The sequence below is a fragment of the Anolis sagrei genome, chromosome Y, assembly GCF_037176765.1.
Source record: "Anolis sagrei isolate rAnoSag1 chromosome Y, rAnoSag1.mat, whole genome shotgun sequence".
NCBI classification, from domain to species: domain Eukaryota; kingdom Metazoa; phylum Chordata; class Lepidosauria; order Squamata; family Dactyloidae; genus Anolis; species Anolis sagrei.
Genome location: NC_090035.1, coordinates 15,532,893 through 15,547,460, shown reverse-complemented (window position 1 = coordinate 15,547,460; position 14,568 = coordinate 15,532,893). Strand labels below are relative to the sequence as shown.

General features: G+C 42.3%; 1 protein-coding gene across 1 annotated transcript in view; it reads left to right on the top strand.

Moving 5' to 3' along the window:
• Window positions 1–14,568, top strand: part of LOC137095154 (diacylglycerol lipase-beta-like) — a 33,978-nt gene that overhangs the window by 13,416 nt on the left and 5,994 nt on the right. The window contains exons 6-15 of the mRNA XM_067461472.1: window positions 2,818–2,943; window positions 4,136–4,263; window positions 5,805–5,931; window positions 7,729–7,812; window positions 8,540–8,617; window positions 9,579–9,659; window positions 9,771–9,898; window positions 10,842–10,910; window positions 11,006–11,078; window positions 14,220–14,473. Coding sequence (XP_067317573.1) covers window positions 2,818–2,943; window positions 4,136–4,263; window positions 5,805–5,931; window positions 7,729–7,812; window positions 8,540–8,617; window positions 9,579–9,659; window positions 9,771–9,898; window positions 10,842–10,910; window positions 11,006–11,078; window positions 14,220–14,473 — 1,148 coding nt within the window. The remainder of the gene's footprint in view (window positions 1–2,817; window positions 2,944–4,135; window positions 4,264–5,804; window positions 5,932–7,728; window positions 7,813–8,539; window positions 8,618–9,578; window positions 9,660–9,770; window positions 9,899–10,841; window positions 10,911–11,005; window positions 11,079–14,219; window positions 14,474–14,568) is intronic.

Genomic DNA, 14,568 nt, shown 5'->3' with positions numbered 1-14,568 from the left:
TTTTTCCATTGACAGATCTGGCGTTCAACAGCACCACCTTCAATCCAGAGGGACCGCCATCCTGGTTACACCATTTTACCATATCAGGAGACCGGTTTGGAATCACTAATGTTGTTACACGATCCCTAGGCCGAATTAATGGTCTCCTTTTCCCACATCTCCCCTTCCCCACCACCACTTCTATGGGGGCCCCTGGGCTGGCGCAACACCCCACCTCCTCCATGCCGCATTCCATATCCAGAATCTCAATATGTATTTAATTGTTGGCAATTTGCTTTGTTGGGATCTCAACTTGCCATGGTCTTCTGTTCCCTTTATCTCCCCCCACCCGTGTTCTATCATTTCCCAAGATCTCCAGCTCGCTTTGTCCCCTGCCCCTTTCACAATTAACTAACAATAAGAATAGTAAATTATAGACAAGATGGAAGTGCCTTCTGTTCCCTTATGTCTTTGCTCTGGCTAGAGCAGCCCTTGGAGCCAGAAGGGGGCGAGGCCTCTAGTGATGATACAGGCAGAAGACAAGATGGAGTCTCTTCTGTGCCCTTCTGTCTTTGCTCTGGCTAGAGCAGCCCTTGGAGCCAGAAGGAGCCAGAAGGGAGCGAGGCCTCTAGTGATGATACAGGCAGAAGACAAGATGGAGTCTCTTCTGTGCCCTTCTGTCTTTGCTCTGGCTAGAGCAGCCCTTGGAGCCAGAAGGGGGCGAGGCCTCTAGTGATGATACAGGCAGAAGACAAGATGGAGTCTCTTCTGTGCCCTTCTGTCTTTGCTCTGGCTAGAGCAGCCCTTGGAGCCAGAAGGGGGCGAGGCCTCTAGTGATGATACAGGCAGAAGACAAGATGGAGTCTCTTCTGTGCCCTTCTGTCTTTGCTCTGGCTAGAGCAGCCCTTGGAGCCAGAAGGGGGCGAGGCCTCTAGTGATGATACAGGCAGAAGACAAGATGGAGTCTCTTCTGTGCCCTTCTGTCTTTGCTCTGGCTAGAGCAGCCCTTGGAGCCAGAAGGAGCCAGAAGGGAGCGAGGCCTCTAGTGATGATACAGGCAGAAGACAAGATGGAGTCTCTTCTGTGCCCTTCTGTCTTTGCTCTGGCTAGAGCAGCCCTTGGAGCCAGAAGGAGCCAGAAGGGAGCGAGGCCTCTAGTGATGATACAGGCAGAAGACAAGATGGAGTCTCTTCTGTGCCCTTCTGTCTTTGCTCTGGCTAGAGCAGCCCTTGGAGCCAGAAGGAGCCAGAAGGGAGCGAGGCCTCTAGTGATGATACAGGCAGAAAACAAGATGGAGTCTCTTCTGTGCCCTTCTGTCTTTGCTCTGGCTAGAGCAGCCCTTGGAGCCAGAAGGAGCCAGAAGGGAGCGAGGCCTCTAGTGATGATACAGGCAGAAGACAAGATGGAGTCTCTTCTGTGCCCTTCTGTCTTTGCTCTGGCTAGAGCAGCCCTTGGAGCCAGAAGGAGCCAGAAGGGAGCGAGGCCTCTAGTGATGATACAGGCAGAAGACAAGATGGAGTCTCTTCTGTGCCCTTCTGTCTTTGCTCTGGCTAGAGCAGCCCTTGGAGCCAGAAGGGGGCGAGGCCTCTAGTGATGATACAGGCAGAAGACAAGATGGAGTCTCTTCTGTGCCCTTCTGTCTTTGCTCTGGCTAGAGCAGCCCTTGGAGCCAGAAGGGGGCGAGGCCTCTAGTGATGATACAGGCAGAAGACAAGATGGAGTCTCTTCTGTGCCCTTCTGTCTTTGCTCTGGCTAGAGCAGCCCTTGGAGCCAGAAGGAGCCAGAAGGGAGCGAGGCCTCTAGTGATGATACAGGCAGAAGACAAGATGGAGTCTCTTCTGTGCCCTTCTGTCTTTGCTCTGGCTAGAGCAGCCCTTGGAGCCAGAAGGGGGCGAGGCCTCTAGTGATGATACAGGCAGAAGACAAGATGGAGTCTCTTCTGTGCCCTTCTGTCTTTGCTCTGGCTAGAGCAGCCCTTGGAGCCAGAAGGGGGCGAGGCCTCTAGTGATGATACAGGCAGAAGACAAGATGGAGTCTCTTCTGTGCCCTTCTGTCTTTGCTCTGGCTAGAGCAGCCCTTGGAGCCAGAAGGGGGCGAGGCCTCTAGTGATGATACAGGCAGAAGACAAGATGGAGTCTCTTCTGTGCCCTTCTGTCTTTGCTCTGGCTAGAGCAGCCCTTGGAGCCAGAAGGAGCCAGAAGGGAGCGAGGCCTCTAGTGATGATACAGGCAGAAGACAAGATGGAGTCTCTTCTGTGCCCTTCTGTCTTTGCTCTGGCTAGAGCAGCCCTTGGAGCCAGAAGGGGGCGAGGCCTCTAGTGATGATACAGGCAGAAGACAAGATGGAGTCTCTTCTGTGCCCTTCTGTCTTTGCTCTGGCTAGAGCAGCTCTTGGAGCCAGAAGGGGGCGAGGCCTCTAGTGATGATACAGGCAGAAGACAAGATGGAGTCTCTTCTGTGCCCTTCTGTCTTTGCTCTGGCTAGAGCAGCCCTTGGAGCCAGAAGGGGGCGAGGCCTCTAGTGATGATACAGGCAGAAGACAAGATGGAGTCTCTTCTGTGCCCTTCTGTCTTTGCTCTGGCTAGAGCAGCCCTTGGAGCCAGAAGGGGGCGAGGCCTCTAGTGATGATACAGGCAGAAGACAAGATGGAGTCTCTTCTGTGCCCTTCTGTCTTTTCTTGTTTAGAATGCAATTTAAAAGAATGACAGTTGAGGAATGACAGTGGAGGCTTGAGCAACCCAGTTCTTATCTTTCCTCTCCAAGAAGCTGCACAGAATGCATTGAACCCCCCCCCCCCTCCCCAAATCCTACTGTAATGTGTTTCTTTTTTTCTCTTCAGGACACTGACTTGGTGCCTAGCGATGTGGCAGCAGGCCTGACCCTGCTTCACCAGGAGCAAGATAAAGTGGAAAACTGTCCTAAAGAGCCTGATGATGTTCTCACCCAGTCGCCACTGTCTCCTGTGGTACGTTTCTCAGGACCATCTCCAGGCATTTTGCCTGTGTAAAAGCCCACTGGGATGAACTGTTGAATCCTCCAATATTAATGATGAGACAGCCCCCAGTGGCATAGTGGGTTAAACCCCTGTGCTGGCAGGACTGAAGATCGACAGGTCACAGGTTCAAATCCGGGGAGCGGTGGATGAGCTCCCTCTATCAGCTCCAGCTCCTCATGCAGGGACATGAGAGAGGCCCTCCCACAAGGATGATAAAAACATCAAATCATCCAGACATCCCCTGGGCAACGTCCTTGCAGACGGCCAGTTCTCTCACACCAGAAGCAACTTGCAGTTTCTCAAGTCACTCCTGACACAACAAAAAAAAAAGGTTCCATTCACTCACATGAAAGCAACTCTTTCCTCCCAGTTCCTGGGATGGCGAACTCTTTCCTCCCAGTTCCTGTTGCCTCCCAGCATCTGTTGCTTCAGAAAACAGAGGCCCCTTCCACACATCTATATAACATCCACCTTGAACTGGGTTATATGACAGTGTGGGCTCAGATAACCCAATTCAAAGCAGATATTTTTGATTATCTGCCTTGATTTCTGGGTTATATGACTGTTCGGTGGCATAGTGGGTTAAACTGCTGAGCTACTGAACTTGCTGACCAAAAGGGGGATAGGGTGAGCTCCCGTTGATAGCCCCAGCTTCTGCCAACCTAGCAGTTCAAAAACATGCAAATGTGAGTAGATCAATAGGTACCACTCCAGCGGGAAGGTAACAGTGCTCCATGCAGTCATGCCAGCCACATGATCTTGGAGGAGTCTATGGACAACCCCGGCTCAGGCTTAGAAATGGAGATGAGTACCAATCCCCAGAGTTGGACACAACTAGACTTAATGTCAAGGAGAACCCTTGACCTTTATCTTATCTTATACACAAGCACTGGACCGCCCTTTCTTGACTAAACAGAACACACTGCAGCCTCCCAGATGTTCCTGTATCCCAACTCCCACTTGCTCTAGTCATGAGGTCGAATCATGAGGAAGACAGGAATCTGGAGGAGGGCCGCATAAAAGGACAGGGTGGGCTGGATTTGGCCTGCAGGATTTTCACACTTATTCTAGCATTTTTATGGACACGTTGTTGACTTAACAGACTGATTTTGTACCAGAAACGACAGGCTGCTACAGATTGAATTTTGTCTCCATTTCCCAGGCAAATGATTTGGATGAAGAACTGGAAAATGCTGCTCATTATATGAAGTTTGCTGCGGCTACCTATGGTTGGCCCTACTATATCATGACAAACCCTTTTACAGGACTCTGTAAGCTTAAAGGTGACTGGTAGGTTGGCCTACACATTAAAAAGTATAGCAAGTTGTTGTTATTATTATTATTATTATTATTATTATTCGTATTAGTAGCAGTAACTTTTATGTTATTGATATTTTTACCCCACCTTTTCTCTGCCAAAAGAGACTCAAAGCAGCTAACACTGAAAACCACCACAATGTGTGAATTAAAACCTAACACATATAAACATTAATATAGAATTAAACATAGAAATATTAAAGACACATAGTCAAAACCAATAAAACCATCAAACAAATATATTAAACTACATAAAACGTTACTATTAATGTTGAATGTAGAAACCCGTTGAGCAATAACACATTTAACATTTGAAAAGGATCTGTTTGAGGATTTGCCTGCTAGAATTCATTTTCCATAATTCAGCAGATGAAATCCAATTTCAAAGTACCATATATACTCAAGTATAAGCTTAGTTTTTTAGCCGTTTTTTAGGCTGAAAAAGCTCCTCTCGTCTTATACTCGAGTCAAGGTTACCTATTATTTTATTCTGTTATTATTATTTTTATTACATTTATTATTTTACTCTATTTGTTATTATAATTATTACATTTACATTATTTTACTCTATTATTATTATTACATTTATTATTTTTCTCTACTATTGTTATTATTGCATTTATTATTTTACACTGATTATTTTTATTATTACATTCATTATTTTACTCTATTATTATTATTACATTTATTATTTTACTCTTTTATTACTGTGGATACATTTCCATTATTTTACTCTATTTATTATTATTATTATTATTATTACATTTATTATTTTACTCTATACTCTATTTATTATTGTTAATACATTCATTATTTTACTCTATTATTACTGTGGTTACATTTCCATTATTTTACTCTATTTATTATTGTTATTATTACATTTATTATTTTACTCTTTTATTACTGTGGTTACATTTCCATTATTTTACTCTATTTTTAAAATTACATTTATTATATTACTCTATTATTATTGGAAGGATACGTAAGCACATTTACATTGAAGAAGGTTAGAATAATGGTTTAATCAGAGTTGGACAGTCTTATCTTAAATTACAATTGTATGTATGGTTAATATTCAAAACCATTTAACCTACAAATGCCTCAATTAATGTCATTTTATTGGTATTTATTTTTATTTTGAAAGTTACCCGTAGCTGCTGCATTTCCCACCCTCGGCTTATACTTGAGTCAATACGTTTTCCCAGTTATTTTTGTGGTAAAATTAGGTGCCTCGCCTTATAATCTGGTCGGCTTATACTCAAGTATATACAATATGTGTTTAGATTCATAACTTGTTTATGGGGGTATGAGAAAAGAGTTAAGGTTTTCTTTAAAAAATAATTTCAGTGCCATTAAGTAGATGTTGTTGTTGCTATTGTGCCTTTTTCTCTTAACAGAGAAATAAGGAATTTCTAGGATGTAGTCACTGATTCTTTTTTCTTCTTCATATAATACAAGGCTGCTCTTTTCTATAATGTTTTGATTTTTTTCACGTCTCGTTTTCCCCTTCTAAGCTGCAGAAGGAGCCCAGTAGAGACTGATATCATTGGTGATGACCGTTTCAACATGCATTTTGGATCCATCTTAAAAATGACGGGGCTGCAATACAGAGATTTCATTCACATAAGCTTTCACAATAAGGTAAACATTCTAGCAAGTTCCTTCTTAGAAACATCCTGCTTGTACTCTGATCTCTCTGGGACTTTGATGTAAGCCATTTGACCAAAGCAGAATGTCTGTGAAACATTTCAAGCTTGAAACATCCGTTTTCTCCTGGGGAGTAATGGGATCAACGCAGCATGGCTCTTAGAATCATAGAATCAAAGAGTTGGAAGAGACCTCATGGGCCATCCAGTCCAACCCCATTCTGCCAAGAAGCAGGAATATTGTATTCAAAGCACCCCCGACAGATGGCCACCCAGCCACTGTTTCAAAGCTTCCAAAAAAGGAGCCTCCACCACATTCCAGGGCAGGGAGTTCCACTACTGAATGGTTCTCACAGTCAGGAAGTTCTTTCTAATGTGCAGATGGAATCTCCTCTCTTGTAGTTTGAAGCCATTGTTCCGCATCCTAGTCTCCAGGGCAGCAGAAAACAAGCTTGCTCCCTCCTCCCTGTGACTTCCTCTCACATATTTATACATGGCTATCATATCTCCTCTCAACCTTCTCTTCTTCAGGCTAAACATGCCTAGCTCCTTAAGCTGCTCCTCATAGAGCTTGTTCTCCAGACCCTTGATCATTTTAGTCGCCCTCCTCTGGACACATTCCAGTTTGTCCAGAGAATCTTGTAGGATCAAGGCTGCCTCTGCTTTGGTGATAGCAGGAGGATGTTATTTCAGCATATATTTCAGCATCTTAAGTGGTAGTAAATGGCACCACGTCATATAGTGCTATGCTAAAAAGACCATTCGTGTTATCTGTCGGGCTTTAGCACTGCAGGTTAACCACCAGCCGCAGTAAATCTTGCCGATCAAAAGGTTGAAAGTTCGAAGCCAGCTCAGGGTGAACTTTTGGCCTTTAGCCCAGCTTCTGCCTACCTAGCAGTTTGGAAGTAAAATGTGAGTACATAAATATGTACCACTTAAAGCAGGGAGGTATTTAAGGCACCCATAAGGAAATGCTAGAAAATGCCTGCAATTCGATCAAGGAGGACGTTTACAAACAAAGCTCTTTGGCAGAGAAGATGTAGTGACAGCACCCCTGGTGGCCGGAAACAAGCTCAAGCCTCCAAGATGCCGAAGATGGGAAATCCTATATATACCTCTATCTATGTATAGTTGTCTGTTTTGTCAGTGTATAACAGCATTGAATGTTTGCTGCATATGTGTTCTGTGATACGCCCTGAGTCCCTTTCGGGGAGAGACAGGCGGAATATAAATCTATATAAATAAAAATGTAATGTTTGTTTGTGGGATTAATATAACTCAAAAACCACTGTATGAATGGACACCAAATTTGGATGCAATACACGTATCAGGTCAACGAGTGACCATCACTCACAAAAACACTGAAAAATACAGCAGAAGAGACTTAAAAAGCAATATATATATATATATATATATATATATATACACACACACATTACAACACATGTGCAAAACCACATATATAAATGCAAATACACATATATAAATGCAAATACACATATATACACATATACATAAATATATACACATACACAAAGCACATATACACAGACTGGGCCACAGCAATGCGTGGCAGGGGACAGCTAGTACTGTAAATAAATAATGGGATCAACACAGCATGACTTGTAGGATCAAGGTGCCTCTTCTTTGATGGTAGCAGGAGGACATTGTTTCAGCATATAAACCATCCATCTTAAATGGTACTAAGTGGCACCATGTCATGTAGTACTATGCTAAAAAGACCATTAGTGTTATCTGCCAGGCATTTATATCATGTTCCTTCTGTTTCCAGATTTATGAGATACCGTTCTTCGTAGCTTTGGATCACAAAAAAGAGGCCATTGTCGTAGCTGTGAGAGGAACCTTGTCATTTGAGGTAGTATTTATTTGCATGTTTTATATTCCTTTGCACTTATTGTTTTAGATAGATGTTTGCTAGTGAAAAAAATGATAAGTAATCATTTGCGCAATGGGTTAAACTACTAAGCTGTTGAACTTCCTGACCGGAAATTTGGCAGTTCAAATCCACAGGATGGTGTGATCCCCCACCGTTAGCCCCACCTTCTGCCAATCTAGCCGTTCGAAAACATGCAAATGTGAGTAGATCAATATGTACCACTTCTGCAGGAAAGTAATGGCACTCCATGCAGTCATGCCGGCCACATGACATTGAGGTGTCTATGGACATAGCCGGCTCTTTGGCTTAGAAATGGAGATGAGCACCACTCTTCAGAGCCAGAAGGGGAAGCCATTACCTTTATCTATGTTTTGTTGTTTCTAGGCATTGAATGTTTGCCTTTATGTCTGTGTATGCTGTAATCTGCTCTGAGTCCCCTCGGGGAAATAGGACGGAATACAAATAAAGTATTATTATTATTATTATATTATAATTCAGTTACTTGTGGAAACTATTACATATATATTACTTACTTTCTTATTTATTAAACTTCCTCCCAGAGAATACCTTGCTGTTAAAATCCTGTCTTCTGATGACAGATTATTTAATCTCTGGAAAGATAACTGTTGACAGCAGACTGTTGCAGTTGAGGTGTCTGTCAAGCAATGAAAATGCTTGACCTTTGCTTCCTTTGTTTTATCTCCAGGACGTCCTCACAGACCTGTCAGCAGATTGTGAAAATTTAACTTTAGAAGATGTCCTGGAAAATGGTCTGGTACATAAGGTCAGCAAGTAATATATTCTTGGGTTTTGACTTGGGAAAAATGAATGCTTTAAAGTGAAATAAGAAATTACTGTGGGATCGAAGTTACAGCTCATGGTTTAAGAAATAGTAAAATATGAGATCCAGCCAAGGATGCAATGCCCTGTGTACAGCCTCATTAAAAAAAACATTCCCTTCCTTTCCTTCCGAAAACAAAAAAACTCAAGGGAAATATCATCCAAGATTAAAACAAAAAATAAGACAGAAAAAATAAAGAGGCAGATGGGGAGGTTTATTACATTTTGTCCATCTCTGGACAAAAAGGACAGAAAAAGGGAGGCAATTACATCGCATGGGGTCAGTAGGTTCCGTGGTTTGGATGCCACAAACTGAGAAAGCCCATCCCATATTCCTTTCAGTCACATCTTAAATCTGCTTGATTGGCCAGCGAATACAGGCCTTGAAGCTGCAAGGCTATTCAATGCTAATCAAGGTGGCCAATTGCAACATTCACACTTGCCTCCAACAGACAAGAGTTGGGTTGTTGTAGGTGTTCCGGACTATATGACCACGTTCTAGAGGCATTTTCTCCTGACGTTTCACCTGCATCTATGGCAAGCATCCTCACACATCAGGAGAAAATGCCTCTAGAACATGGCCATATAGCCCGGAAAACCTACAACAACCCAGTGATTCTGGCCATGAAAGCCTTCAACAAGACAAGAGTTCTTTCTCCCACCTTGGACATTATCCCACAGATATATAAACCCCCCTTGCCTAGTTTCCAACAGACCTCACAACCTCTGAGGATGCCTGCCATAGATGTGGGTGAAATGCCAGGAGAGAATGCTTCTGGAACATGGCCATACTGCCCGGAAAACTCACAGCAACCCATCATATTTATGTCTTGAGAATGGAGGACCTTCACCAGCTTTGTCAACTGATGAAACCGCTTGTGACGTCTCACACTCTTGCCTCCTAGGGAATCACCCAGGCTGCCAACTACATTTACCAGAGACTAATCAATGATGGCATTTTGAACCAAGCCTTCACCATCGCTCCTGTAAGTTGTGACCTTGCAGATGTCATAGCATAGTCCTGATAAAAAGAGATGATGATTTTGTGTGGATGTCTACCATGGTTCTTTCTTTTCTTTTTCTCCTCCCATCTCTAGGAATATAAACTGGTTGTCGTGGGGCACAGTTTAGGAGGAGGAACGGCCTCCATCTTGGCGATCATGCTCAAAAACGCTTTCCCAAACCTGAAGTGTTATGCTTTTTCTCCACCAGGAGGTCTGTTGAGGTAAATCGTAAACAGTTGTTTATCTTGGTTCAAAAACAGAAATCCACGGAGAGATCCACAATTCGTTAAATTGAGCTTGCTTAATTTAATGAAGTTGTGCATATGTCAGGAGAAAATGGTTGAAAAATTTACTCAATAAATTATAGCCCTTGTAAAAGATTAATGAGTATTTTAGTTACTGAAGCCTGTGAAGAAATGAAAATAATGTGTCGTTCACTTTTGATCAGCCCACACACTGCCTTGCCAGAGAAAGAAAATATGCCACGCAAATAAACAGTAAAGAACAAGTAGTTTATTCTTCGTAGTTCAGAAAAACATTAATACAATCATGTGATCAGTAGGAGCCCCCAATGGTGCAATGGGTTAAACCCTTGCGCCGGCAGGACTGAAGACCGACAGGTTGCAGGTTCGAATCCAAGGAGAGTGCGGATGAGCTCCTCCTGTCAGCTCTGGCTCCTCATGCGGGGACATGAGAGAAGCCTCCCACAAGGATGGTAAAACATCAGAACATCTGGGAATTCTCTGGGCAACGTCTTTGCAGACAGCCTATTCTCTCACACCAGAAATAATTTGCAGTTTCTCAAGTCGCTCCTGACATGAAAAAAAAAGTTACATCGACTCACATAATGTCCTTTTAGAGAGATTTAAAATGGTCTTTCTTTGTCCATGTGGAGAGAATCTTCCTCCAGCAGCTCATTAAGCAAGAGCACACTCCACTCTCTGTGCTTCTCTCTGCTGCTCTGCCAGAACCTGCATAGCTCAAGCCTGAAAAATGTAACGGTATCCAAAAGTCCCAGGCTCAGCCATCTCCCCAGGCATAGCCTGACCAATCAGCTTTATGCATCTTATTTTACACACACACACTAACTGATTTCTTACATGCTCAAACAAAGCCTCCTATCAATTTACTTGGTTGTGTTGTTTCTCCTTTTTTCTTTTTAAGTAAATCACTTGCGGACTACTCTAAGCAGTTCATTATTTCAATCATTCTTGGAAAAGACGTTGTTCCAAGGTAAGGCTGTACATGTTTTGTTGTGTGACCTAACTTGAAACGAGTCCTCTTTGGTGGAGAACCTGAGCACTGCTTTTGCCCTTTCTGCATTCTAGGCTAAGTATGCCCAACATGGAAGACCTGAAGAGAAGGATCATTAGAATCGTGGCCAACTGTAACAGACCCAAGGTAAACACTGAAAGAAAACCACAGGTGTTTTGCCACGGTGAGGCATTGAAGCAGGGCTTGGTTACCCAGCTCTGGCTTCTCACTTTTTCGTACATCTTTTTTGACATTTCCCTTGCTGTATATAGTATGTAGTGCTATGCTAATAATATAATGTAATGTAATGTAATGTAATGTTATATATTATATATACATATAATATTTATATTATTATAATGTAATACAATATTATAATAATATAATATAATATATTGTATATACATATAATATTTATAATATTATAATGTAATACAATATAATACTACTAATAATATGATATTATATATTTATATTACATGTAATATTACTAATAATATTACAATATAATGGTGTAGTACAATGTAGTAATATTTATTACTAATACTGTACTATGCTAGTAATATAATATATTGTATGTATATATATCTTGTAAGCCGTTCTCACCCTTCGGGGTGAGAAGGGCGGTATATAAATGTCATAAATAAATAATAGTTTGAATTCATGTTATAAGCCCATTAGAGTTTGGCATATCAGAAAAAAGATAAAGGTTTCCCCTTGATATTAAGTCTAATCGTGTCCGACTCTGTGGGGTGATGCTCATCTCCATTTCTAAGCCAAAGACCCTGCGTTGTCTGTAGACACCTCTCCAAGGTCATGTGGTCATCATGACTGCACGGAGAGCTGTTACCTTCCTGCCTGTTTGCATGTTTTCAAACTGCTAGGTTGACAGAAGTTGGGGCTAACAGCTGGAGCTCACCCCGCTCCACAGATTCCAACTGCCAAACTTTTGGTCAGCAATTTCAGCAGCTCAGCAGCTTAACCCTCTGCATCACCAGGGCTCCACATATCAGAATATATGGATGTAAATAAAATTAATGCTTTGAAAAACATCTGGAAGGCTAAAATCTGAGAAACATTGCCTAAAAGGACAAAAAGTTTTAAAATTGTAGCCTACAACCTGTGGCCCTCCAGAAATTTCGAACTCCAACTCCCAACTTATCCAATAGTCAGGAATTCTGGGAACCGAAGTCCAAAACAACTGGAGGACCAAAGTTTGAACACTGCGGTTTTAAATCATATGCCGTTAGTTCCATTTGTAAAGAAGTGTATTTTGTACCAAGTTGTCAACTCATGAATTTAACCCTGTCAAACTTGGATTTCTGCCGTTTTCTTTTTCAAAAAAGGGTTCAGCAGAAAGGAAATGGTAAATAAGGAGTTTAAGTATGGCTGTGTCTGTTACTTGGTCCTTGTGATGAGGAAGTTGTGGTTTTGCAAGTATAGTGCAAATGGTCCAGAGCCTCCCTGTGCTTTAGCTCCACACACAATTCCTTCCACATCTTCCCATCTCCCAGCAGATCTCAAGCCCTAAAAACAACTCAGTAATTCTGGCCATGAAAGCCTTTGACAACACACTTTGAACTCTGTTTTTCATGGAGCAGAATAGGTCAGGGATAGGAGTGTAAATCCTGGATCGATTCATGAGAAAAATTGATCTGACTCCCCTTTCCTCCATGAGACTTGTGGACTTTGCCACCTTGGCTGCCTTGGACGTCGCCTAGACGACTCTTCATCACTAGTGACTTGTCTTGAGATTTCGCTTTTTGATCTGAGGTACATCCTGTAGGCAGGGAATTTTTGAAGGACCGTCATCACTGTTTGTTTGTTTGTTTACAGTATTTATATTCTGCCTTTCTCACCCTGCAGGAGACTCAGGGCAGATTATAATGCACATATACATGGCAAACATTCAGGGCCATTTAGACATAATAATAATAATAATAATAATAATTATTTAGTACACTTGTATACCGCTAATATCTCAGCCTGTGCGGCGACTCATTGCGGTTTACAACATATTTAAAAATACAATATTCACTTTAAAAATATAAAATAAAATATAAAATAAATACATATACATACATAGTATTGGGCCACCAATACAGACCGGAACATCTCATAGTTAAAGTCGTAATCCAATTCGTTATCCTTGATTGCTAGTCCATGATCAAAACATCATCACATCGGAATTAGTTGAAAACTTGCTCGAACATCCAAGTTTTCAGTTTTTTCCGAAATGCCATTAGCGAGGTGGCTGATCTTATTTCAGTAGGGAGGGCATTCCAAAGCCGGGGGGCCATTGAACTGCAAAGACTCTGGCACAAACAAGTAAAGGTGGTCCCAGTGGTGATCGGCACACTGGATGCAGTGCCTAAAGACCTTGGCCTGCACTTAAATACAATATGCACTGACAAGATTACCATCTGCCAGCTGCAGAAGGCCACCTTACTGGGATCTGCACGCATTATTCGCCAATACATCACAGAATCCTAGCTACTGTACGATGTGTGATCCAGTACAACAGCCAGCAGAGTGATCTTGTTTGCTGTGGACTCATCTTGTTGTGTCCTTAATAATAGTAATAATAATAATAATAATAATAATAATAATAATAATATAACAATAAAATTAATAAAAGGGGACTTGGGGCGGGTAACAAAAGGCCAAGCCCAAAAGTGCAATACAGCAAAATAAAATACAAGATGCAGACAACAAAATTACATCAAAATATGTACAGTAGCAAAATAAAATAAAGAAAGAAAGTTAACACAATATAAAATCAAACAGAATGGGCGGGCCAAATGGACGAGGTAAAATGATAAAACCCTGGATGAGGTAGGACAAGAAAATATATAGACAGACACAGAGGCAATTTAACATTCCAGCTTTTTCCAACTTCATGAGGGTATGCTTGGTTCCGGCCACAGGGGGAGCTGCCGGTTCACCGTCCACTTGTGACACCAGGTCTCTTGATGGAGTACTTCCTCATTCTTCTGCACACTGCTGGAAGGTTTTATGGTGTCATAAATTACTTAAATTGCCCTTCCCGCATTAAGCGGTACCTAAATTTCCTACCTGACAGATCCAACTGTCTTTCGGGCTGCAGAGGTCAACAGCAAGCTAGACTATTAATGATTGGGAGCTTACTTCGACCCTGTATGTCTTGGAAGAATGGAGCAGAATTGTTGTGGGTACTAGTGTTCTTCCTGATTTGGATGTGATCCCACATAGACAAATGGTTTCACCACTTCCCATCTGTTCTCTTTGTTCCCTTTTGTTGCCACACAGTACCAGATCTTGCTGCATGGCTGTTGGTACGAAGTGTTTGGAGGGGAACCGGATAACTTTCCCACCGAACTGGACGGCCGGAATGAGTTGGCTTTGGCCCAGCCTCTCCTGGCCGAAGAGAGCCTCATGGTCCACCGGTCACCTTCTTACAACAGCCTGGATGACGACTCACCTTTAAACTCTCCTCCGCAGTATCCTCACCTGTTTCTCCCTGGGAGAATCATTCACATTGTGGAGGAAAACAGCACAAGAAGGTAAACTGCTAGGCATCCTGCTCCTCTTTTGACCCCTGAATTATCATTTTGCCTTCAAGGAAGTTCAAATATGTTTAACAACGGTTGGAACAATG